This window comes from Ochotona curzoniae, unplaced genomic scaffold, assembly GCF_017591425.1.
Source record: "Ochotona curzoniae isolate NIBS_2020 unplaced genomic scaffold, NIBS_Ocur_1.0 contig_1858, whole genome shotgun sequence".
Taxonomy (NCBI): Eukaryota; Metazoa; Chordata; class Mammalia; order Lagomorpha; family Ochotonidae; genus Ochotona; species Ochotona curzoniae.
Genome location: NW_024465228.1, coordinates 170,349 through 193,431, shown reverse-complemented (window position 1 = coordinate 193,431; position 23,083 = coordinate 170,349). Strand labels below are relative to the sequence as shown.

The 23,083-nt window shown below is 44.6% G+C and overlaps 1 protein-coding gene across 1 annotated transcript; it reads left to right on the top strand.

The window, feature by feature from the left end:
- Nucleotides 1-1,715: 1,715 nt before the first annotated feature.
- LOC121148960 (vomeronasal type-2 receptor 116-like) lies at nucleotides 1,716-22,548 on the top strand. Its single transcript, XM_040969348.1, has 7 exons — nucleotides 1,716-1,724; nucleotides 12,971-13,137; nucleotides 17,123-17,408; nucleotides 17,772-18,578; nucleotides 19,297-19,524; nucleotides 19,874-19,997; nucleotides 21,626-22,548. The coding sequence occupies exons 1-7, from the start codon at nucleotides 1,716-1,718 to the stop codon at nucleotides 22,546-22,548; spliced, it is 2,544 nt and encodes an 847-aa protein (XP_040825282.1).
- Nucleotides 22,549-23,083: the final 535 nt, after the last annotated feature.

Here is a 23,083-nt window from a genome sequence, read left to right as displayed (position 1 = left end):
CCCTTTGTGGACACAGATGCACACTCTGAGCATGGACACATCATCCTCTTGTGCAATGAGGGCTCCATCACTTCCTTCTTCTGTGTTCTGGGGTTCCTGGGATTGTTGGCCCTGGGGACCTTCACTGTGGCTTTCCTTGCCAGGAAGCTGCCTGACACGTTCAATGAAGCCAAGTTCCTGACCTTCAGCATGCTGGTGTTCTGCAGTGTGTGGGTGACCTTCCTGCCTGTGTACCACAGCACCAAGGGGAAGGTCATGGTGGCAGTGGAGGTCTTCTCCATCTTGATCTCCAGTGTAGGTCTGCTGGCCTGTATCTTTGCCCCCAAGTGCTACATCATTCTCTCAAGGCCTGAAAAGAACTTTCTGAAAGCATTCAGGAATACTCCTTCTAAGAGCAGCTCGTAAGGCTATCTCACAATTTGGAATCATAAAACAAAGCTGACACTACTCTGCCTCTGCTTTCTGATGTTATAGACTGAGATGACTCAAGCTCATTTGCAATCATATCTGTTTCTCTTTTACAAAGTAGTTCTGGGCACCGGTTCTATTCCTGCCAGCCCCACTTTCCACCCAGCTCCCTGGTTTTTGCCTGGGAGAGCAGTCAAGGATGACTCAAAGCCTTGGGACCCTACACCTGTGTGGGAGAACCAGAAGAGTCTCCAGACTCCTGGCTTCGGATTGGCTAGCTCCAGGCATTGGGGTCTCTTGTGGAGTGAACCAATGGATGTAAAATCTTGCTCTCTGTCTCTCCTCTCTATTTCTGCCTTTCCAGTTAAAATTTAAAAATCTTAAAAAAAAAAAAAAACATAGTTCAGTGTCACAGTGTTCTTAGGTGACTATTCAGAGATAGAATCACTTCAGGCTAAGGAAATTCTCAAGCATTTTAATTTCCATTGATTTCCTAATTCCTAACTGAAAAAACACTCATGTTTTGTCTTAATGTAACATATGAGCTCTCGTATTTTTCTGTTCACCTCCATTGGAATTTTATATTAAGGAGTAAATTTTACATTCACTGTAGGTTTTCTGGGTGTAATATTTTGTCATTATACTTCTCACATGTATAATATATTATTGATAAAATTCTTAAGCATAAATGTTATTATCAGAGAATATGATTGCTCTTATGTAATATGAATTTTCATTACAAATATATGCAGTTTTAAGATTATGGACTCTTGCATCTCTTCATTCTGATTATTTATCTTAGCTTTAGGATTTCTTTTGTTTTCTTATCCCTTAAACTCTATTCTTTTTTTTTTTTAAGGTTTTAAGAAAAAGCAATGTATGTGAATGCTGTGTAATTGAGAAAGAGAGCTAAATAGCTTTGCTGTATTTGGTTCTCAAATTCTGGGTTTTTTTTTTCACATTTTATTATTATTGCACTCATTTTATGATACAGTTCAATATTCCCTTATGCCCTCCCCAATTCCCTCTCTCCCCCTCCCCCAGTTCCTCCATATCATCACTAACACATAGCTCTTCATACTCAGTCATATGTTCATCATTGCGGGCATGGACAATGGCAGAGAGTCCAAAATCCTATTGTCAAAATATAATAAACAGTTTCACTGTAAGTCCATCTTTGTCAACAGAAATGCATACCTCACTGCATCCTCACATCTGGTTATTAGTCTCCATTACATAACTACTATACATTCCTTAAATGAAAAGTCATGATACAAAATCAAGAATAGAAAGAGGGGAGAGCGAAGATGGCCGACGTAGGAGGAAGGCTGTGAGGGAGCGTCTAGTGAGAGAGGGATAGAACGCTACAGAAGCAGCAAAGAGGAACAGCAGGGAACCGCAGGGAGAGGTCCGTGAAGCTCCCTGGGACAGTGTGGAGCCAAAAAGATCCACACAACTCGGAAGAACAACGAGAACGGAGCAGGGCAAAGTCAGAGAAACCGACATCCCACTCTAGACCTGCTGAGTCACTTTTGAAAACGGCCTGACGGGAGACGCGGCCAGCTCGGAGGCAGGGAGATCAGGGGGATCGTCGCTGGCGGGAGGCCTTCGGCAGCGGTGGAGGCAGACTGCAGCAGCCGGACGTTTGGTGAGCTCGGGGTTGACGTGGCAGCCTCCGCATTTCTCGCCCCCTGCTGAGATTCCAGCCTCTGAGAAGGCGGAGCAGGCGGCCGAAACTGTTGGGTCTGTGTGGAACTACGCACAGTGGTGTTGTGTTGGTGGCTGAGGGGGGCCGCGGGAAGGCGCCTCGGAAGTTCCTGCGCTGAGGGGACCAGTGCGGCTCGGTGCGCAGAGGCAGCTGGCGAGGGTCTGGAGTCCCCCACATCCTGCCTGGTGAGTGCACGAAACCACCGAGCGCACTGGTGAGTGCGCGCCGCACCGAGCGGGCTGGGCGCCCCGCCTGCAGCAGCAGCACCTCCGCAGCGCAGGTGTCAGGTGTCAGGAGAGCTCAGATTTGGGAAGTGTAGCGCTGCGTGTCCCTGACACGCAGGTACCACTCCCATAGAGTGAACTGCTCACTTCTCGCCTCCCACCCTGCAGTTCTGAGCGTGGGCGACCCACCAGGAGAGCCCTGAAAACTCCTGCACCAAACTGACACAGTGCGAACCTGCTGTGAAGTCATTATAACAGGGCGCCTGGGCCACTCCTCCGCTAAGGGCCTGTGTGGGGGAGCCACACGGGAGCAGGGGCTCTGAACACCCACACACCACGAGTGGTGGATTCACTGCACAAGAGCCACGCCTGGAAAGTGCCTCACCCACAGTCCCGTGTGTGGGAGACGCACCAGGTGGGCCCTGAAAAACCCTGCAGTCCCTGACACGGAGAACACAGGGAGAAAGCACATAAAACCTTCTACGCCCTGCGGATTCCCGTGAAGGGGGCACACCCAGAGAGCGCCTCCATCCCTCCACGCCCTGGGGTGTCACACCTGTAGAAGAGGTGCCCAGAGTGTGCCTGGAATCCACTGGGCCCCCAAGGTGGAGCTCTACAGCCCCGGGCCCTGAGAACGCACCAACGGTGCCTTGAAAATAACCACGCCCGGCAACACCACGCCTGCAGGCTCCAATCTCTACAGGAAAGCACCTGACAGCCCCTCAACACACGGGTCCATTTGCCTCACCAGAATACACCAACGCAATGGGAAAAACCACCAGAAAGAGTTGTGCTCCAGATGAAAGAGCCAGCACCCCACCAAACAAGGGCCAAAAGCCATTATCAATATCGACGATACGAGATGAAGACATGGAAGTGTTACCAGCAAAGGAATTGATGAAAATAATGCTAAAATTTCTCAGAGACGTGGACACAAAGCTGGAAGACTACCAGAACCGCATAATCACCGAAATACAACAAATCAAAACCAAACTGGACGCCCAAGATAATAAGATTGAAAGCCTCATCAACAGAATAAATGCGGCAGAGGAAAGGATCTCTGAAACAGAAGACACACAAAATGAAAGTGCCCAGCGAATCAAACAGCTGGAGACAAACCTCAGCAAAACTAATAAAATGATGCAAGAGATGAAGGATTACCTTAGAAAATTGAATATTCGGATCATCGGCCTCCCCGAGGGAGTAGAAAGAGAATCTGGGATGCAAGCAGTGCTCGATGAAATTATACAGGAAAACTTCCAAAACACTTGGAACACGAATCCACCCCGCATACAGGATGGACAGAGAACTCCCAACAGACATGATCCAAAGAGATCTTCACCCAGACACACGGTGCTCAAGTTCTACTCCAATGAAGACAAAGAAGGAATCCTGAGACAAGTACGAAGTAGAGAAAAGATCACATACAGGGGAAAACCCATCAGAATCACTGCTGACTTCTCCGAAGAGACCCTACAAGCAAGGAGAGAATGGACAAAGATCTTCCAAGTCCTGAAACAAAACAACTGTCAACCAAAAATAATCTACCCAGCAAAGATCTCATTTGTATATGAGAACGAAATCAGATACTTCAATAGCAAAGAAAAACTAGAAGAATATGTCTACACAAAACCAGCTCTGCAAAGTCTCCTTAGAAATGCGCTAGTCCCGGACAAAAAGGAGGCAAATCACAAACAAAGTTGGCAAATAAGAAGGTCTCCAAACTAAAGGCCGCACAAACAAGACAATTACATAGGCAACAACACACACACAACACAATCACATGGCAGGGCAAAATTGCAAACTCTCAATTTTAACTCTCAACACAAATGGTCTAAATTCACCAATCAAACGACAGAGATTAATAGAATGGATCATCAAACAAGACCCAACCATCTGTTGCCTACAAGAAACGCATCTAACCAGAAAGGATGCAAAGAAACTGAAAGTGAAGGGATGGAAAAAGATATTCCACGCCAATAGACGAGAAAAAAAAGCTGGGGTAGCTATCCTAATTTCAGACGAGATAGATTTCATTCTAACTAACATCAAAAGAGACAGGGAAGGCCATTTTATACTGGTGAAAGGAATGATCCATCAAGAAGCAATCACCATCATTAATGTTTATGCACCGAATCTTAATGCACCTACTTACGTAAAGCAATTACTTACAGACTTAAGGGAAGACATAGACACCCGCACAATTCTTGTAGGCGATCTCAACACACCTCTAACAACAATGGACCGGTCTACGAAACAAAAACTCAACAAAGAAACAACAGAGCTCACACAAACAATAGAACAACTGGACTTAGTAGACATATATAGAACTTTTTATCCTAAGGCCACAGACTATACATTCTTCTCAGCGGTGCATGGCACCTTCTCCAGAATCGACCACATGATAGGACATAAAGCGAATCTAAACAACTTCCAAAACATTAGTATCATACCATGTACCCTCTCAGACCACCATGGGATGAAACTGGTAATCAACAACTCAAAACTCCCCAGGAAGTATAGGCACTCTTGGAAATTGAACAATATGCTATTAAACGAACAATGGGTCAGAGAAGAAATTAAAGATGAGATCAAAAAATTCATGGAAACCAATGAAAACTCTGATACAACATTCCAAAACTTGTGGGACACCGCCAAAGCAGTGCTACGAGGTAGATTCATCGCAATCGGAGCGCATGTCAAGGCCCAAGAAAGACGCCAAATACAGGAACTAACCTCACACCTCCAGGATCTGGAAAAACAGCAGCAGAAGAGTCCCACGCACAATAGGAAACAAGAAATCATCAAAACAAGGGAGGAGATAAACCAAATAGAAATCAAAAAAACTATACATAAAATCAACAAATCAAAAAGTTGGTTTTTTGAGAAAATAAACAAAATAGACACTCCACTGGCCCGATTGACCAAAAAAAAAACAAGAGAAAGTGAGAATCAACAGCATTAAAGATGAAAAAGGCAACATAACAACAGACACTGCAATCATTAAGAAAATAATTAGAAATTACTACAAAGAACTGTACTCCCACAAATTTGAGGACCACCAAGAAATAGAAAAGTTCTTGGACTCCCACCATTTACCAAAACTCAGTCCGGAGGCAACTGCAGAATTAAATAAACCCATAACCGAGGTAGAGATTGAAACAGTCATCAAGGATCTCCCAACGAAAAAAAGCCCAGGCCCAGACGGCTTCACTACAGAATTCTACAAAACATTCCGAACAGAACTAACCCCAATCCTCTACAAGCTCTTCAAAACAATAGAGGAGGAAGCAACCCTCCCAAACTCATTCTATGAAGCCAACATCACCTTAATCCCAAAACCGGATAGAGAACCATCAGAGAAGGAAAACTACAGACCTATTTCTCTGATGAACATTGATGCTAAAATTCTCAACAAAATCCTAGCCAATAGAATTCAAAAAATCATCAGACAGATCATTCATCCGGATCAAGTAGGATTCATCCCTGGAATGCAGGGATGGTTCAACATTCGGAAATCCATAAATGTTATAAACCATATCCAAAAACTGCAAAACAAGAACCACATAATAGTTTCAATAGATGCAGAAAAAGCTTTCGACAAAATCCAACACCTCTTCATGCTAAAAACTCTAGCCAAAGTAGGCATAGATGGGAAAATCCACAACATAATTAAAGCAATTTATGAAAAACCCAACGCCAGTATCATACTGAATGGAGAAAAGCTAGAACCCTTCCCACTGAGATCTGGAACAAGACAAGGGTGCCCACTATCACCACTGCTATTCAACATAGTCCTAGAGGTACTTGCAGAGGCCATAAGACAAGAAAAAGAAATCAAAGGCATACGTATAGGAAACGAAGAAGTCAAGCTTTCACTATATGCAGATGACATAATCCTATACATAGAAAAACCAGGAGACTCAATACAGAAACTGCTAGAACTTATACGAGAGTTTGGCAGAGTGGCGGGGTACAAAATTAACGAACGAAAATCAACAGCCATAGTGTACGCAAATAACACCAAGATGGAAGAAGATCTAACCAACAGGATACCATTCAAAATAGCAGAGAGAAGTATGAAGTATTTGGGAATAAATCTAACCAAAAGTGTAGGAGACCTATTCGAAGAAAACTACAAACTATTTAAAAAGGAAATTGAACAAAACCTCAAAAGATGGAATAACATCCCGTGCTCCTGGATAGGCAAAATCAATATCATTAAAATGTCTATACTACCACAAGCAATATACATTTTCAACGCAATTCCAATCAAATTGCCCAAAACATTCTTCACGGAACTGGATACAATGATTCAACAGTTCATCTGGAAACACAAAAAACCACGAATAGCTAGAACCATCCTGAAAAATAAGAAATTAGCAGGGGGAATCACAATCCCGGACCTCTGGACATACTATAGAGCAGTGGTAATCAAAACAGCCTGGTACTGGCACAAAGACAGAAAGGAAGATCAATGGAATAGAATAGAAGCACCAAAAGGGAATCCACACAGATACAGCCAATTAATCTTTGACAAAAAGACCAATGACAGCTTAAGCAAGTGGGAAGGACTCTTTAGTAAATGTTGTTGGGACAACTGGCTGATAGCCTGTAGAAACAAAAAGATAGACCCACATCTATCACCATACACTAAGATCCAATCTACATGGATAAAAGACCTAAACCTACATCCAGAAACCTTCAAACTCTTGCAAGAAAATGTAGGAAATACCCTGCAAGACCTAGGAGTAGGTACCGACTTTCTAAGAAGGACACCAAAAGCAATAGCAGTTGAGAACAGAATAAACAAATGGGACCTCATCAAACTAAGAAGCTTCTGTACAGCAAGGGAAACAATCAACAAAGTAAAAAAGCAACCCACAGAGTGGGAGAAGATCTTTGCACACGATATAGGCGATAGGGGGCTAATTTCCAGGATATACAAAGAACTTCAAAACAACCAAAAAACCAAAACAAACAAGCCACTCAAGAAATGGGCACGGGAAATGGGCAAACATTTCACAAAGGAACAAGTCCAAATGGCAAACAAACATATGAAAAAATGTTCCAGCTCCCTAGCAATAAGGGAAATCCAAATTAAAACATCGATGAGGTACCACCTAACACCAGTAAGATTGGCCCACATAAACAAGAACACCAACGACGCTTGCTGGCGAGGATGCGGGGAAAAGGGAACCCTACTCCACTGCTGGTGGAGCTGCAAATTGGTACAGCCTTTATGGAAATCAGTCTGGAGAACACTCAAACAACTCAAAATCAGCATACCATATGACCCAGCAATAGCACTCCTAGGAATATATCCAAAACACCTGTTTTACGACAAACCAACATGCATCCCTATGTTCATTGCAGCACAATCAGTAATTGCGAAAACATGGAAGCAACCGAAATGCCCATCAGCAGAAGATTGGATAAGAAAGCTTTGGTTCATCTACTCCATGGAATACTACTCAGCTATTAAAAAAAACAAAATGCAGTTCTTTGTGGCTAAATGGGCACAACTGGAAACTATAATGCTAAGGGAAATGAGCGAATCCCAAAAGATTAGATACCACATGTTTGCCTTGATTTAACCTGTAATTTTTTGTTTGGTGGTTTGTTATTTTTTGAACCTGTCATTGATACTGTCTCAACCCAGATGTTTCGAAGAATGGAACTTGCATTATTTTTAACATATTGTTTACCCAATACTATGTCAATTAATTCCATAATGTTGTATAATGATACTAAGGCCTTGTTGGGGCTCTTAACTGACTGGATCTTTACTCTGTTAGACCTATCTTCAGACCATAGAAGGTCTCCCCAAGAGGCCACTGAACTTATCTGGACAATAAGACGCTGAACTTTAGGCTAGGCAGGTGTTTGCAAGCAATGAATCTCAACTGAACTTGAACTATGGTTATGCAACAAGGTGGAGGAATCCACCATGGGGGGAGGGGTATGGGAGGGGTGGGGGGGATCCCCAGCGCCTATAAAACTGTACTACATAATATAATGTAAAAAAAAAAAAAAGTTGAAAAAAAAAAAAGAATAGAAAGAAAAATAGAAATTCACAATGCCATGAAGTTAAATGACATGTTACTAGATATGACAATCTCCATTACACAATTACTATACCTTCCCTTAAATGAAGAGCCACAAAATAAAATCAACATCCGAGAGAAAAAAGAAATTAACAACACCAAGAAGTTAAACAACATGCTAGTAAATGTATAACGTGTAGCTGAAGAAGTGAAAATCAAGAACCTTCTTGAAGAAAATGATGCCACTGTATGATCTACGAGTCATTGAATGATCCAATCAGAAGAAAGTATCCCGAAGAGATGAAAACAACAGAAAACAACAAAACCCATGTGATAAGAGTCTCCGCTGATCTTTGTTGGAGTGTGTCTCCTCCAGCCAATAAACAGATGGGGTTTTGATTTTTAGTCCAGTCTACTAATCTGTGATGTTTGATTGAGTTTAAGCCATTTACATTCAGAGTTAAATATACATAGGTGGTACTTTGGTCCTGCCATTTTAGCAATGGGTTTTCATTGGTTTAGTCTTCTGTTGTCATTCTACTGGGATGTTCTTCCCATTTGACTTTGGTTTTGGGTAGGTCCTATTCCTCTTCTCTGTCAAGAGAACATCTTGAAGTATCATTTGTAGGGCAGGTTTGGAAGAGGCAAATTCTTTTAGCTTTTCTTTACCCTGGAAGAATTTTATTTCATTTTCAAAGATGAAAGAAAGCTTTGCCGGGTATGTTATCCTGGGCCGACAATTTTTTTCTTTTAGAATCTGGAATATGTCACTCCATTCTCTTCTGGCATGTAGAGTTTCCTGTGAGAGATCTCCTGTGAGATTAATTGGCATTTCTTTATATGTCAATTGATGTTTTTTTTTACGTGCACATTTAAGGATTTTTCCCCTTTATTCAATTGAAGAGAGTTTGATAATTATATGTCTTGGTGAAGATCACTTTAGATTAATCCTGTTAGGAGTTCTGTGTCCCTCCTGGATCTTGTTTCCCAATTCTTTCTCCAGATTAGGGAAATTTTCCTTGATTATTTCATTAAATACACTTGCAAACCCAGCTTCTCTTTCTGCACCTTCTGGGACACCCATAACTCTTATATTTGGCCTCTTCAATAGTGTCTTTCAATTCTTGAATACTTTCTTTGGCCTGATGCAGCTCTGCTTCCAGCTTTTTGTTTGCTTCCCCCTGGTGGCAGGAGATATCTGCCAATTCTGAGATTTTTTCTTCTGCTTGCTTCATTCTATTTTGGAGACTCTCCACTGTACTTTTAATTTGCTCTACTGTGTTCTTCATTTCTGATATACCAGCCTTGATTTGCTTTACTGCTTCTTTAAATTCTTTGAACTCTTGCATGAGCTTCTCATTTTTCACCAGAATCTTCAAAATGAGTCTTATGGATTCTGTGTCCCCCATCTTCTCAATGTCTTCCTCAGTTAACTCTGAGGTTGGCATAGGGTTTTGCTCCTTTGCAGGGGAGTGCTCAGTAATATTCATTGTGCCTTTGTCTCTTCTTTAGCTCTTGATCATTGTACTTCTGGTTAGCAGAGTCTTCTTCTTGGGGGCAGGTTTCTAAGCTGTGTCACCCACCAGTCTACAATTGATTTTACTTATTGCCGTTGGCACACAATTTTTGCTTGCAGCCACTTGTGCCACAACCTCCAGCAAGTTCCAGATCTGGGTTCTTATGTCAGATATGCACCGTGGTCTCCACAGCCCCAGCTCTTGGCTCACCACTCTCCATGTCCTGTGATACCGTGCTGAGGCTGCACCATTGTCTCTGCAACCTTTCTCCCACTTCCGGTTGGAGTGGGTTTCAGGATTAGAGAGACACCAAGTGTCCTATCTAGTTAGGTTGTTGGTGGCGCTGATCTTGTCGGAACCTGTGGGACGTTAGGTCTGGGTGCCACATGGACCTATTTTAACCAGTAAAATGTCACAGTCGGTATTATTTTCCTGTGAGACCTCAGCAAGCTCTTGTGAGCTCACCACATGCGCATTTCTCTGTTGTCTCCTGCAGTCCCAGTTTGCCAGGTTAGAAATGAGCGCACTCCCTGCTTAGAGCATGCTCAGTGCTTTCCCTTGCCCTTTTCTCCTTATGCAAAATGGCGCCCAATTCAGCTCTAGGGGGCTGACTGGGCTATGAAATTCACTCTGTTCTCACAGTGCCTGAGATTTGCTTCTCTGCTCCTGGTCAAGTCAAATGGACCAGCAGGATGGACAGTACTTTGTCTGGGTTCACCTCCCAAGCTCCCAGTGAAAGTCCCTTCCCACCTGGTTGCTGGTGGAGTTCTGGCTGCTGTTGGAGTTCAGATAGCCATGCTGGAGTATCAGTCACTGCAACACCACACTGCTGTGCCTACTGCTTTCCTGAGTCTGTCAGTCTCCAGATATCCCTCTGCTGCTGTTCTGTCCTTTCCTATTTCCTGAAATATGTCCTCTCTGCTTCATCCTGATTAAATGTTTCTCCATCTGATTAAACGTGTCCTTACCCTATTCTGCCATCTTGATTCTCTCTCTCCCCCTTAAACTCTATTTCTATGCTTGTCACACAGCCATCAATTTGCTTTCTATTTCCATGTTATTGACTGTGTAAATTATTTCCTATTATTGACACCGTGCACTGGATGAACAACAAAGCTGGCCTTCTGTGCTTTAGCATACTGTTCTCTTGTGTCATCCACATGTTACCAAAATCCCTCACACATTTCATGAGAAATCAACACTTCATTCTATTGATACATTGAGGTGTATTTTGTTCTCCATAAGTGGAGATGGTGTTTGCTGAATCATTTGTTTCATGTTGGCTGCTGTAAACACTGGTGTGTAAACATTGGTTTGAGTGGGTATTGTCAGGTCTCTTGGGCATACGGCTAAAGGTGGAATGGTTAGGTCATAGGTGATTTATATGTCTATTCCTTGGAAAGGATCCAATAATTTGGATATGGGAGCTGTATTAACATGTCTCTTTCCATCCTCCATGTATGTTGGCTCTGCAGTTCTCTGAATGACCTGTCACTTGTAATGATCTTGCTCTCCATTTGTAAATCTCATGGTATCTTACCTGGTGTATGTGAGGTGCTATCTCAATGTGGCTTTGATGGGTACATCTATGGTTACTGACGATTAGTGGGCTGTATGCTGCTTTTTAGCCACATGTTTATCTCTGTAGAAACATTCAGTTTCTACTCCCATTGTCAGAGGTTTTTCTTCTACTGTTACTGTTGTTGCTCCTACTTCTAAGCATATTTTGATGCCAGGCTTTCTCTGAGGTGCTTTGTGGGCATCTCCCATTCTCTGCATGGTGTTTTCTCTTTCATGATGTCATTCATACACAAAGCGTTTTGGTCTGATGCAGTGTGGCCTGTCTGTTTGTTCCTTACAAGCATGGACCTTAAGACAATAAATAAGTGCACGTGGAATGTATTGATAGCACTATGTAAAGCTAATGTAAATTTCAGGTGACATAACTGTTTAAGATGAACCCAGGTAATTGAGTAAGTCTGCAACTAACTGGATGATGCCTGAATACATTGCTCAGGTGTTTTAAGAGACACATGAGTGTCTTTGTGCAGCACATGGTCTTTAATGCCAGATGAGTGCTGATAAACACTTTGAGTTTTGGTTTGTTCTGGAACATCTTCATTTCATCTTCATTTGATGATTTAATAGAGATGATCCACAGTGGCATGAGGCCAGTGGCTACAAAGTGCATAAAAGTTTGATATTTAAAAGATTCATATATTTGTATTAGAACATGGACTTACAAAGAGAAGGACATACAAAGATGTTTCCTTAAATCTGTCACTTTGTATTTTACAATTTGATTTTTAAAAAGTGACCAGCATTCTAGAATTCTCTCAGATGCCTTTTATCTCTAAGGTTTTTTGACATCTCTGTTCATTATGGCCTCTTGAGTAGCAACAATAGCAGAAGGAAAAATCTATTTCTCACTTTGTCCTTCCCTCTGAAATGTCTCCTTTCAAATAATAATAAAAAATAAACCTTAAAAATTGAGCTTTGATGGTAATTAGGAAAGGAATGTACTTCTGGAAATTTCCAAACCCTGAAATGGTGTAAGGTCATGGTGTACACCAGAAAAATTTGTGCTGCTGCTCCCTCCCTTTCTGCACATTGGAATATGTCAAGCTGAAACATTCCTGCATGAACTCACCAAACAACCTTCATGATCACCTCAATTATCAAAGTGGTTCCCTGACAAGGTCCTGGCCCAGATCTCGTGCTCATTCCTCCTGGGAGTATTGTTGTTCATAGAGTTGGATGACATGACACCACCAGGGGCTGAGGAGGATGCAGAGCAAACATGTTTTCCATCTTGTGTTTTGACCCTGATGGGATCTTGCACCCGCAGAGCCCCAGGGCCAGAAGGACTCCATATTCCTCAAGGGAATCTGTAATGAGACAGCTGCGGGAGTATTAGACTTGCCCCTCCAGTACACAGGCAGCTCACACACCCAAACACTATATACATGCATCTGTCACACCGTGCCAGTTCCTTGAACCTGCCTCCTAGGCTTTTGCATAACCTCCCAGATGCTTTCTCCACTGTTTCTCCTTCTCATTCTGCAGCTTCCCTGCCTCGTGTGCCGGCTGCCTGGTAACCACAACTGCTTTCATGTCATGGACCATGGTAATTCCCAGGATGGAGATGTGCTGCTGGCTGCCTTCTTACCACTATGTTTATACTATGTCGAGATAATCCCGAACAATCCTGAAGAACACCTCATGTTTGAATGGTACGTATCCTGTCCTTTATATGTTTCACCTCTCAGGTCCTGCTGGTTACCTGTCAGGGCCCTGGAAGGAGTGAAGTGAATATAGTTCCTGTTCTTAGGCAACTAACACTGGACTCCTGCCCCAAACCTTGGGGACCTTGGCTGCAGTCTGATGAACACAGTACCCTTGGTCTGTGTCTCTGAGGTGTTGGGGAAGAAGATCTGTGTGTTTCAGGAGGAACAACAATGCTAGTTGCACCTCCTGTGTTCCATACTCCATGGTCCTCAGCCCAGGGCTCTCCATGCCCTGCATTAGCACACAGATGCTCTTAGTCACACAGTTCCTCCACATTGTCTGCATCAATCTTCACTTAGCACGACACACTGGGAGAGTCCCTGTGTGTTCCCTGGACTGGGGGATGAGTGCTATTTGCTCAGGTGATAGCTGAGAGCACACATGGCAAATGGGAATATCATTGCTGGCTGGTGCATTTGCAGCCTCCGTCCTCTATTTACACAGGAGAATACTGGCTACACTGCCATGAGTGGACTCAGAAATATAGAGAACCCAACCCATACAGGAAAACCAAATCAGACAGGCAATGGTCAAGTAAGACCTTGCCTCTCACCTTTCACAGCAGTACAACATGGGCAGAAGTTCAGCAAAAGAAGGTTTCCACAGTCCTAGGGAGCAGCTAATGTGTTTCTGGTCCCACGATACTTGCCATCCGACAGAGGTCAGGGGAACTCCACCTCTGCCAGCCAAAACCCTGAGCTGTGTTGAGGGGAGAGAGGAATGCTGAGTGTCTACTTTCATGGAGTAGAGTGGAACACTGCAACATCCCCACCGGAAACCCAGTCCCCAGGCCATGCACACTTTTGGTGGAGAATGCTCCCTGGCACAGAGTGCTCTCGGGCATCAGGAAACTGAATCTCTTCTCACCTTGCTCTGGGAAGAAGGTTTCCCAGCTGGCCAGCCATCAGAGACAGTGCTGCCTGCTAAACCATCCTCACTCAGTGCCCACTGCAGCATAGGGTCTGTCATGTGTGGTCTCCACATGGAACCCCCCAGTGTTTTTATGGCATCCTCCTGCAGGAAAGGTAAGTAAGATATCTCTATATCTAGTCCTGTGGAATCTCTCAGTATCCCGTTTTCATTTCAGGCTCTTGGTATAGTTTTGGGAAACTCACAGGCATTTATTTTCAAGGTGAAAGAACCGATTCTTCCATTATTGTGAAAGATGTAGACCGAGGGACAATACATACAGTCATAGATTTATTATAAAGGAAACAAGAGCAATCTCCCTCAACATATTGCACATGAATGGCCTTGAGCGAGCTATGCCATGTGACCAATGTGTTAATCCTGAGGAGGACGTGGGTGCTCTGTGCAATCCAGTGTTGGAATGGGACTGCAGCACTTTCAGAAAATGCCCAATCACCCTTACTCTGCCTCAATGGCTCTGCTGTTCCTCTGCATACCAGGACTGAATGCCAATGGGGAATCTCTAATCTAATATGCTGCTGGGCCAAGTACACTGGTGGGAAAACTAAGGGCTCTTATTGGGAAGCCTATTAGTTTAGTGCCTTCAAGCCACCGTACGTGGTTGCAGAGCCCACTCACTGGTCTAGCAGGGCATTTGTTGAGCCCCCTGCTCAGCACTCATAATACCTTCACTTCTAATTTCCATGTAATAGTACTCTGCCCAGCAGGGTAATGTGACATTTCTCATGAGACAACAGGGGCAGCAGGAACTGCAACCAGAACATTGCTTCTTCTGTTCTGTTCCAGATATGGGTGGATTGATGATGTGGTCCTGCACTGGTCTCACAATGCGTATGGGCAGGTGTCTAGTCAGCAGGCCCAGTGAGCACATGGAGGCCACATGAACAAACTGTGTGTAACCTGTTCCATGATCTGAATCTGTAACCCAGCAAATGTGTGTGTACAGATACTGCTGCCTGCTTTATGTTCTGGATGTTTCCAGATACAGGGAAATGATTCTGTTGTCACTGTTGCTGTTGAACCTGTTTATTATAAAATAACATAAACTGTCTATACTGTATTATTCTAGTTGGTAAGACACTAGCTCCATGTGGCTCAAAAATTTAAGTCATAGAAAACTAACCAAGTTCATTTGCATATCTGTGCCAGCCACATTCTGAAGGAAATTCCTTTGAAGCACAGAATGACATGTTCTCTGTTTGTGTGAAAGTCAGACAGAACAAGAGTCCAGAAAGCTCTCTCGTCAGTTGGCTCACCTACCACATTGCTGCAAATGTGGGGGCTGTGCCAGGGAAAAGCCATAAGCCAGGACACAAGTCATTTCTCCAACATGGGAGGCAGGGACGCAGCCACTTGCACTGTCCCCTGTGGCCACTCAGGAAGGTGCATTCTGGAACAGAATCCGAGCCCGACCCCAGATGCTGCAGTGATGGGTCTGAGCTTCAAAGCAGCATGTTCACACTCACACCTATTTCCTTCCACTAAAAGACCTTTACTTGGACCTGTGCTCCTCGGACGACCACCTCTTGTTTCTACCAATTGCTCAAGGTGCTAAATTTGTCCAAATGTTCACAACCAAGAATGACAAGTCATAATCCTTCAAGCCTCCACATTGAATGAGAAATGGATTTGATTTTCCCTCTTGGTCCTTCCCTTTTAAGCTAATAGGAGTTAATATTTCAACTGGAACGTGATGGTAGGAGGTTGTTTGCCTCTCTGTGCAATGGCATAAACATAAAGTACTCAGGCCAGAGCTGTACTCTATATTTGTGTTGATTTCTTTCTATTTCAGACTATTTCCTGAAATTGCTTTGACTGTTCATCCTGAAGGACTGAGATCCCAGGGGTGCAGGCTTTGGTCCTCTGATTTCAAGTGCTGTAGATTTGCACCTCCTCGTGGAGGGGAAGGCTGTCACCATCCAACTGCTTACTTTTTCTGCTTCTCTAAGATTTTGCTGTTTTCCAATTAGGAAAGAAAAATCCATAAAGGGGGAAAGAGAAAGGGAAAACTCTCCCATCAGCATATAGAAGAATCACTCCCCAGTATCCACAATAGCCAGGACCACGCTGGAAGCCACAAACTTCTTCCATATTTCCCAAGTGGGTACTGGGTCCCAAGGGCTTAAAGCAAAATCCTCTCCTGCTTTCCAGGGCATAAGCAGGGAGCAGAACTAGAAGTCTATTAGAGAATTCAAAAATAAGAATCCATATACAATTACTAGATGACACACAGAGGCTTAGCCTAATACACTATGGTGCCAAACCATACAATTCCAGGTTTAATGCAGGTAATCCAGTGTGAACTCTTGTCCCACTGTGAGGGAGCAGTTGGGTCTATGAATCTTTGCGCCCCTACACAAGCTGTCTCAGAAGTGATTGTCCTCTCCATTCATTAAGCTCTCTTCATCAGAGGAATCCTTTGTGGGGAAGGGAGGGAATGTTCATGCTTGTCCTATAGTTGACATTAGACATCAAACGTGAGAACTTGGTAGAGGCAGCTGTTTCCCAATAGAAACAGAGATGACCAGATGTGCTTTCAGAGTGAAGATCAGCCCTGTAACAGCACACACAGCCTTATAACAGCACACCTTAGTCAGTGTGGCCAAGCCACATAGCTTTGTTTTGCAGAACTGTGACGGCAGCCAGGCTAGGGCTGAGGCACCAGCAGTGTGCCTGTGTGCTGTGGAGAGCACATTGCTCATGCAGTGTGCTCAGCAGATGGAGGAATGCAGCATTGTCATGTGGACAATTCAGCCCATTTCTAGGATCCCCAAAGAATGAACTCCTGCCAGGCAAACCACCTCCATGACATCAGCTGATCTCCCACAGTGAGTACTGTGTGGCCAAGGCTGGGACAGCCCTGGAGTTGCTCCAAGAAGTGGTCATGATGACCATCAGGGTGGCCGTGAGTACCATTAGCTGTGCATCTTAGCCCCAAGCATGTGATGACCCTCAGGCTCGGCCCCTTCTCCCTAATGATCTCTTTTGCCCTGTGTGCAGCTTTCAGTCCAAGAACTTCCAGTACGTGCTGGCCCTGATGTTTGCTATTGAGGAGATCAACAGGAACCCCCACCTCCTGCCCAACCACACTCTAGGATTTGATCTCTTCAATGTCATGCACAGCAATGTGAGGATGCTGAAGAATGCACTCATGTGGCTGACAGGGATAAACACAATCATCCCTAACTACACATGCAGGAGAGGGGCCAAGGCTGTGGCAGTTCTATCAGAGACTGGAATTTCCATCCAGATGGGGATGCTGCTGGAACTGTACAGAATCCCACAGGTGAGGGTGCATGGGACACAGAGAAAACTGAACCCATTCCACTGTGATGCACTTTTCAGAACAACAGGGTATCGTGGGATGGGGTATACACATAAGCCACAATGGGTGCTCTGAGCAGGAGTGTGCAGGATCCCCAGGATCCACTTAGGCAGCACAGAGCCCAACTGAGAAGGAGCTAGAGGGCTTCTCTGGATGTATGCTTCTGATGGCTGTTGATCCAGAAAGGTAGCCAGCAGACAGAAGATGAAAACGAGAGCTATTCTCATCTTTCGAAACACTCTTGCCAGTGTAACATCTGCTACATCAGTGTGGTGTGTTTCAGCAGTGCTGTCACTCACATGCTGTGCAATTTCCTCTCCTCAGCTCACACTGGGTCCTTTGGATCCTCTTCTGAGTGACAGCAGCTTGTTTCCCTCTGTCTATCAGATGGCCCCAAAGGACACTTCTCTGGCCCTCGCCATGGTCTCCCTGATGCTGCACTTTGGCTGGACGTGGGTGGGGCTGCTTGTCTCCGAACACCAGAAGGGTGTGGTGTTTCTGTCCGATTTGAGAGCAGAGATGCATGAGCATGGCCTCTGCCTGGCCTTTGTGGAGCTGATACCAGTCAACTACCACTTTGTTCCCTCAGTAGAGTTAAAACAGCCAACCCGCATCATGATGTCCTCAGCCAATGTGGTTGTTCTGTTTGGTGACACAGAATCATTTACCAACCTGATATTGGTGCTGACAAAGTCGCTGATCACATGGAAGGTCTGGGTCACTACCTCCCACTTGGACTTTGCCACCAGTATGCAAAACTTCCTGCTGCATTCCTTCCACGGTGCCCTCGTCTTCACTACGCAAAACAGAGAGATCTCTGGTTTCAGACCCTTCCTGCAAACAGCAACTCCTGCCAAGTATCCAGAAAACATTTACCTTGCCCTGTTCTGGCCTCTGGCCTTTAACTGCTCCATTTCCGATGCTGACTGTAGGACACTGCAAGGTTGTCCCCCAAATGCCTCCCTGGAGTGGCTGTCCTGGCAGGATTTTGACATGACAATGAGTGAAGGGAGCTACCACATATACAATGCTGTGCATGCTGTGGCCCACTCTTTACACAAGATGCATGAACATGCATCAGAAGTGCAGCCATCAGGGCCTGATGGGACTACAATGATTCCCCACTGGCAGGTATGCTGTGTTCCTGGACTGACAGGTCGTCCAGCTGATGTGTTTCCCTGGTGTGGTCCTGAATGTGGGAGGATCTCCTCACGGAGGACCCTGGTTCCAACATACAAGGAACCCTGCATGTGTACATTGTCTGGGAGGTAAAGGAATAGTTGGTCAGGGGTTTCCATCATCACCCATGTACCATGGACCAAGGAGAAGATGCTGGTTCAGTACAAGGGCTTTCGTGCAAAGAGCTGACTCCAGTCCACTCTGTGTTGACATAGCTGGTACCAGGATTGTATTATGAATTGCTCAAATTAGGCAGTCGAGGATTGAGCTCTGTCAGTGTCCAGTGGAGCTGAGGGCGCTAGTGCCCAGTGGGCATGAATGCTCTCTTACCTGCTCACATTGGGTGATGAGTCAATTCCTTCTGATGACCATTGATTGTTACACACTGGTACATTGAGTAAATCAGCCAACGTGAATAGCTGCTTAGGCTTCACAAATAAAAACCTTCAAAACCAGCCACCTGCTGCTGTGTGATGGGTCATGTTTTTGTCATTTTCTTTCTGTTTGACTGGGGAGTGGCAATGATTGAATGGAATTCTCTGTGTTCTTTCCTTTGTGTGATGCAGTTCATGGGGAGGCAGTGGTCACAGACAGAGGATTTGTCCTGCTTCAGTCTTGAGTATTCACATCTGGTCCACTTTCTCATAGGATGATGTGATTCTTTCAGGAGGTGCATCCCTTTCTCAAGAGCCTCCAGTTTACAAATCCTGCTGGTGACCCTGTGAACCTGGACCAGAAAAGAAAGCTGGCTGCAGCATATGACATTCTGAATTTCTGGAATTTTCCCCAAGGACTTGGCCATACCATGAAAGTGGGACATTTCTCCCCCTATGATCCACCAGGCCAACAGTTGTCTCTCTCTGAGGAGCTGATAGAGTGGGCCACTGGGATCACACAGGTGAGTTCATCATGCGGCTCCATCTGCAAACTGACAGCATCAGGATGCAGCGCTGTGCCCCATGGCCTCAGAATTACGTTTTGCAGCCTAAACCACTCCCTCTTCACTTCAGTGTGTTTGCATGTTCTCATTCTCTCAAGATCAAGAAAGTATACACAACTGTTCCCTGTGTGTTTTGAATCTATTTCCCTGCCTCTAGGCATACACAATATGGCATACACATAATGTAATAGAAGTCTGGTATTTACAAATAAAATTTCCTCATCTCCCAAACTCTGACGTGTCTCCTAGGAAGTGTGTTTTCCTGACCAGCTCCACATATGACCAACAGATGTGTCATTTTCCTTAGCCCCCACAATCAGTGTGCAGCACCAGCTGTGGTCATGGGTTCCGGAGAACCACTCGGGAGGGAGCGCCCACCTGCTGTTTTGGCTGCACCCTCTGTCTAGACAATGAGATTGCCAATGAGACTGGTAAGTGCAAATCTTCCTCACAGAGAAATTCCACAACTCTCTTTGCTGTTCTTTCAGTTCCTTCAAAAAATTATCAATATGTGGGATGATGCTTGGGAGGAAATTCTGCCTACCTTCAGAAAACAATTCCTTTTCATAATTATGAATAGTACCTCTACTCAAGGAACTCTGCCTGTTGAATTGTGTTGCATGTGTTAGCAGGAACACAAACAGGAGATTGAATGACACAGGAAGCATGATGCAGGTGACATACAGGCTGACATATGGCATCAAATATGAATAGAACATCATGTATGGAAGGGGCAGACAGACCACTAAGATGCACTAAATGTACATAACAATGTAGATCAGTGATAGAGGAATCAGCAAAGACCCTAGAGAGAGGTTGTGAAGCACAAGGAAAATCTGAGACAGAGTCTAATGAGTAGTGTCAGCTGGATTCGTATGCAAAATTAGCAATCAGAGATATGACATATCCAGAGGAAGTCATGAGGTTACTGCCTATGTGTCTGTGTTGTGTGTATGCATCTGCACATCTTCATAAGTCATAAAAACGTGTGTGTGCGTGTGTGTGACCATGCAGACTCAGTTTCTATTCATGCAGAAATTTTCAGGGATCTCTAGTAATTCTATCAAATGTCAGTTTGAAATCATACATATAGATTTGTTCAACACACTGAAAAATCAACATGAAATTGAAAAGCTGCAGACAAACACGCCAGTAGGGGCGCAGGTGATTTACAGGTGGAATGTGATTCCAGCACAAGTTCCAGTGAGTTCTCTGAGGGAAGCATATTAGGGGAGGCTGGCCTGAGTCCCTTTTCTTTGTCTGGAAGGTGGCCAGTTGCCTTAACCACAGTGGTTTTCCATCAGTGTTGGTCCCTTTTCATGTTGTAACCCAAGTCATCCCTTGGGAGATGCTCTGCTTTGAAAGACGCATGGTTTAGAGAAAATGAATAAAATCCATCTTGTCAGTAACAGAGAACAGGATTTTTACTTTACTCTGCTTTGCACCCATTTTTCCCACAGAGATTTCTAGTGCATTTCTTCATATATTTGTTCCAACACCTGGTCAGGAGCTTTCATCAACTTACAGAGAGCACCACCCCTCAACAGCACATCATATTAGGACATGGGTGGTTGGTTGAGGAGGCTATGAGAGAAGGGAGGGAAGTGTACTGTTAAAAGTAAGGCAGGGGGAGGCAGCCTGCTCATGCCACACATGAGGATGCAACAAGAGGGTACAATGTGTGAGAACATGGGACCACTGAAATCCAGTAACTTCCCTTTCAAATTGGAAGACCATGACCAAAGAATTTACAGAGCTAATAATGAATATGTCCTGAAAATTCTTTGTAAAGCAGCATGAACTGAATCAGCAGACCTCGTGGTAGTGTGAAAATACAATGTTCTCATGAGCACAGAGGCTGCCTAGTGGGATGAAGGAATGACTGATTCCCAAACAATGGGGAAGGTGGGCATTATTAATAGCCACGACTTGCATATCTTTCATGGAAATGCTATATCTCTTTAATGAGACTAGGACACGTACTCAAACAGGTCTCAAAGAGGGGTCTGAGTCTCAGAGAATTGCATGTGGGATGATGGCATCTCTCCTTACTCATCAGATATGGACCAGTGTGTGGCATGTCCTGATCACCAGTATGCCAACGCAGAGCATGACCGATGCCTGGACAAGAAAGTGACATTTCTGGCTTTCAAAGATCCCCTGGGAATGGCCCTGGCCTGCACAGCTCTGTCATTCTCCATCCTCACAGCTGCCATCCTAGGGGTCTTTGTGAAGCACCAAGACACACCCATCGTCAAGGCCAATAACCGCACCCTCAGCTACATCCTACTCATTGCCCTCCTCCTCTGCTTCCTCTGCTCCTTCCTCTTTATTGGGCGTCCCAACACAGTCACCTGCCTGCTAAGACAAATCACCTTTGCCCTTGTGGGCAAAGTGGGCAAAGTGGCTGTTTCTGCTGTGCTGGCAAAAACCATCACTGTGGTTCTGGCCTTCAAGGCCATGAAACCTGGAAGGACAATGACGCGATTGCTGTTGTCAGCAGCCCCAAATTCTGTCATTCCCATCTGCTTCTTCATCCAACTGACTGTCTGTGGCATCTGGCTGGGAGTCTCTCCTCCCTTTGTGGACACAGATGCACACTCTGAGCATGGACACATCATCCTCTTGTGCAATGAGGGCTCCAACACTGCTTTCTTCTGTGTTCTGGGGTTCCTGGGCTTGTTGGCCCTGGGGACATTCACTGTGGCTTTCCTTGCCAGGAAGCTGCCTGACACGTTCAATGAAGCCAAGTTCCTGACCTTCAGCATGCTGGTGTTCTGCAGTGTGTGGGTGACCTTCCTGCCTGTGTACCACAGTACCAAGGGGAAGGTCATGGTGGCAGTGGAGGTCTTCTCCATCTTGATCTCCAGTGTAGGTCTGCTGGCCTGTATCTTTGCCCCCAAATGCTACATTATTCTTTTCAGGCCTGAAAAGAACTTTCTGAAAGCATTCAGGAATACTCCTTCTAAGAGCAGCTCGTAGGACTGTCTCACAATTTAGCGTCATAAAACAAAGCTGACACTACTCTGCCTCTGCTTTCTGATGTTATAGACTGAGATGACTCAAGCTCATTTGCAATCATATCTGTTTCTCTTTTTTTACAAAGTAGTTCTGGGCACCAGTTCTACTCCTGCCAGCCCCACTTTCCATCCTACTCCCTGGTTTTTGCCTGGGAGAGCAGTCAAGGATGGCTCAAAGCCTTGGGACCCTACACCTGTGTGGGAGAACCAGAAGAGTCTCCAGACTCCTGGCTTTGGATTGGCTAGCTCCAGGCATTGGGGTCTCTTGTGGAGTGAACCAATGGATGTAAAATCTTGCTCTCTGTCTCTCCTCCTCTCTATTTCTGCCTTTCCAGTAAAAATAAAAAATCCTTAAAATAAAAAAATAGTTCAATGTCACAGTGTTCTTAGGTGACTATTCAGAGATAGAATCACTTCACACTTCAGGCTAAGGAAATTCTCAAGCATTTTAATTTCCATTGATTCCCTAATTCCTAACTGAAAAAACACTCATGTTT

Coding starts and splice junctions, on each gene's coding strand:
- LOC121148960 (XM_040969348.1), top strand. Junction 17,409..17,771: donor AACTGTACAGAATCCCACAG/GTGAGGGTGCAT, acceptor TCCTCTCCTCAG/CTCACACTGGGTCCTTTGGA. Junction 19,998..21,625: donor TGAGATTGCCAATGAGACTG/GTAAGTGCAAAT, acceptor CTTACTCATCAG/ATATGGACCAGTGTGTGGCA.